Below are 3757 nucleotides of genomic sequence, written 5' to 3' on the forward strand. Positions count from 1 at the left end.
GCCCTGGCGGCGGCGGCCCAGCCTCTTCTTTACTCGCGCAGCCAGGCGGCCCCTGCTCGAGCCCCGCGTCGCCATGGCCGCGGTTCCCGAGTCGCTACAGTCGCAGGAAGAGGACCACGGCAAGGTGAGGGAAAGCTGGTCCCGCGCTCCTTTCCCCCCTTGTTCGTGGCCTGCTGCTCGTGGGCACCGCTACCCCGGGCTTCTGCTCCGGTGATGGCGTTCTGCCGATAGCTGGCAACCCTATCCTCCCGCCGGGGTCGGGCCAGGCTCGCGGGACCTTCCGGTGGTCCCTGTCCCGCGCTTGGTCCTGGGCAGAACGCTGGTCAGGCCCGGGCTAAGCTCTGGAAACCCTAGAAACAAGTTGGCGTTAAGTTTTTGAGGAGCTTGGCCGTTAACCGTGATCCCAGCACTCGATAGGCAGGAAGATCGCTCTGCGTTCAAGACCAGTCTGAGCTACATAGAGTGGCCCTGTCACAAAAACGGACAAAATTGTTTTTCCTTGGGTTTCCGATAATCGGAAGATGAATCTGAAATCCACTTAATATGCAAGAAACAGTGGTGATATTGTTGCCTCTAACTGCCTCTTCCACTTTGAGAAATCCCTCTTTTGGGCCCAAACAGCTGAGGAAATCCCATTAAGTTGGGCCTGTATGTACCATGTTGGTTACAACTTAGTGAAACGGCTCCATCGTTGTGGGAATTGTGTGATTTGTAGTGGATGTGCAAATACTTCGTGAACTTGCCTTTTTAGCGCTTTGAGACGGGGATCTTGGCGTAGTCTAGGTGTTGAACTCACTTTAATCAGGTCTCTAGCCCCTGGAGGTCTTGCTTCACCTCCCTAATGCAGGGATTACAGGCTTGTGCCACCACACTTGACTTTTGCCTTTATTTTTAAGGCTTATGTATCTGTAATCTGCAGGCAGGCCCCATGTATTTTGAGTTTATTACTGGTACAGTAAGCTAAGGTTGCCGTTGTAATATACATGAACCTGTTCTTAGTGCTCCTTTGGCTCCTTTGGAGCCACTAGTTTTGCATTAATGCAGGTTGTGAACCACAGTCTTCTATGCAGAAAACTGTCTGAAAAGGAAATTTAAAATCTCTGCGCTCTCAGAAACCAGGAGTCTTGCCGAAAACTTCGATTTTTAGAAGTATCTTTGGATGAAGCAACCATTAATTAGAAAATAAATCTGGGAATACTGGAGGACTGATAGAAGACTCCTCCTGGTTTTGGTGTCTAATGAAAATTATACAGCTTTATTTCCTTTTTATTTTTGTACGGGGGATCTAACTGGGGTCCTTTTGCTTTAGAAGCAGGTGGTGGAACTACTGAGCTAAATCCCTGCCCCCCCATATAAAAAGGAGATGAGTAAATTGAATGACCTAGCACGTGGCTGCATTTTGCTGCCTTCCCTGTGCAGATTGGCACTGTGCTGTGGTGGTCACTGGAGTTAACCAAGTGGCTTCGGCAAGTGTGAGATAGTGACCCAGAGGCCAAGTGTTGAGTGTACTTTGATAATGGGTTTGAAAAGTTTGGATGCTAACAGGGCAAACTAAGCAAAACTGAGAGGGAGGTTTTATTTATTTATTTTTGTTTGTTTTTTGGTACTGGGGATCAAACTCAGTTCCTGCGCTTGCGAGGCAGGTGCTGAAACCACTAAGCTAAATCCCTAGCCGTTATTTATTTTGTACTGGGGAACCTCGGTCCTTGTGCTTGTGAGGCAGTTGGCGGAACCATTGAGCTAAATCCCAGGCCCTGAAAGGGAGTTTTGAGTTGTATCTGTTACCTAGACACTTAATTTTTGTTGTTTTTTTGAGGCAAGGTCTCACTACGTCGTTGTTCAGGCTAGATACAGTCCAAGCTGACCTTGTTCCTCATTCCTCAGCCTCATGCATCACCACACCTACCATGCTTTAATGTAGCTGAAGGTGTTGGTTTGTGTTCTTCCTCAAATCACAAGAGTGCAGTGAGAGAATTGCGTGTTAATTGGGTTCTTGATTCTCTGTTAATGGGAAAGAATGAGTTTTGATCATTACAGTTAAGAAGACCAGGGTTTTGGCCCCCCCACCTCTACAGTAGCTAAGAAAATGGTGCTGCCTGCCCCCTCCCCACTCAGATGACTGGGAATTTTAGCAGGTAGGCAGAGATCTGGGATTATGGCTTGCATAAAAATAAGTTCCCCTTCTCCAGTCGTGTGGCACTGTACTTAAGTTCCTTCCCTATGTATGTGGTTCTTCTTTGGTTGGTGGTGGGTGTCTTGAGGGTTAGTGCTTCCATTATTCTCAGCAAATGGAGTGTGACAGCGCTGTGGGGTCCTAGCTTGCTGGGCTTTGATTCTGAAAGCTTTAGGTTTCTCTGCTTGTGAATGAATGTGCAGGGAAAGGGAAGCACTGGGTAATAATCCTTTCGTGACAAAGCCCACCTTGGCCTTAACTTACATTAGTGGATTATGTGGGTTTGGGTGGGCAATGTAGACTAAACTGCTGGGATATTCAGGTATGGAAGCTACCTGGATGCTGGGAAAGGACTGCATGCAGTGTGTTCCCACAGGACCATCATGAACTTTTCTTGGTACTGTAACAACTCCGCATGTACCAGTTTGGCAGACTGAGTATTTCTTCAGCATGGGCATGTGACTTCTCTTTAAATTCAGGAAGTTCAGCTTACCATAGCTGCCTACACTTAGTTCTGGATCAGTAATCGCACACAGTGTCCTTGGTCCCCATTTGTAAATGCTTTATCAGGTCAGGATGTGCTCGGGCTTTGTGATTACACAGGAAGCAGTGGGCAGTAGGCTTTTAGAGTTTTCTAGACTATGGGACCTCATGACTAATCACTGTTAGTTTAAACTGGGCTTTTGCAACCTGGGCAATGCTTCCACGTTTTTTAGGGGAGGTGGCCTTGTGTACAGTAGATTTTAAGCAGCATTCCCAGCCTCTCCTGTAACAGCAGCTCCTCCCCTCCAGGCCTGACATCCCAGAATGCCTGCAGACTCAGGGTGTCCCTTGGGACCCTAAGCCCAGTCACTTGGGTTGGGCTATGTCACGGGTGACACTAGCTTGTCGCAAGGTTTTTCTCTTGCATTGGATTTTTCTGTAGCCTTATGCTGGTTTCCCAATTGGATTTCCGAGTTACCGAACTGATGGGAAAATTGTTGATATCAACAATTTACTGTATTTCTTGACATGAGCGAGTTATTCAAGGCAGTGAGACATGGTCTCTTGTTGGTTGTGTTGAGATTTGTCTGGTGCATGGGCTCACAGCTTTGTGAAGTGATGATTCAGTTTATCCATTCGCTGAGTGCTGCGCTGACCTTCTTCAAGCCCAGGTTCCTGTTCTGGGAACTCGAGCATGTGGCCCCCAGTGCCTGGTGGCCTGCAGTGTTCTGCTGTGGGTCCCTGGTGCTGGGAACTGCAAGAGGACAGGTTGGTGGTGGCAGGGTGGGGCCTCTGGGTCCCACCAAGATGAGTGGTGGAATCTGATCACTCGCTGTGGCCCTTCTGCTTTCTGGAGCTTGCACCAGTCTCATGGTTGTGGTCTATTAGTGCTCTGAGGTCAGGAGAGCTCAGTTAGCATCACAGGCCTCGGTTACAGGGAAGGCAGGGATGAGACCAAAGTTAGAGCTGGGTTCACTTTTCATGTACCATTGCTGTAATGAGATGCCAGGAGGAATATAAATGAAGCTTTGATTATCTTCAGGATGAGAGGAAAACAGCAGTATTCATAGATAGTAACAAAACATTTTAACTTTTTTTTTT

At 47.9% G+C, this 3757-nt stretch overlaps 1 protein-coding gene and 1 non-coding gene across 2 annotated transcripts in view; both read left to right on the plus strand.

Annotated features, from left to right (window-relative positions):
- Nucleotides 1-3757, plus strand: part of Snx5 (sorting nexin 5) — an 18597-nt gene that overhangs the window by 382 nt on the left and 14458 nt on the right. Inside the window, exon 2 of the mRNA XM_010634141.2 lies at nucleotides 42-124. Coding sequence (XP_010632443.1) covers nucleotides 74-124 — 51 coding nt within the window. The 5' untranslated portion in view covers nucleotides 42-73. The remainder of the gene's footprint in view (nucleotides 1-41; nucleotides 125-3757) is intronic.
- On the plus strand, nucleotides 3267-3485 carry LOC117285230. The gene has a single exon (XR_004516224.1). It is a non-coding gene; the product is annotated as a small nucleolar RNA SNORD17 (small nucleolar RNA).

Source organism: Fukomys damarensis, unplaced genomic scaffold (genome assembly GCF_012274545.1).
Source record: "Fukomys damarensis isolate Sample0158 unplaced genomic scaffold, DMR_v1.0_HiC HiC_scaffold_7, whole genome shotgun sequence".
Classification (NCBI taxonomy): domain Eukaryota; kingdom Metazoa; phylum Chordata; class Mammalia; order Rodentia; family Bathyergidae; genus Fukomys; species Fukomys damarensis.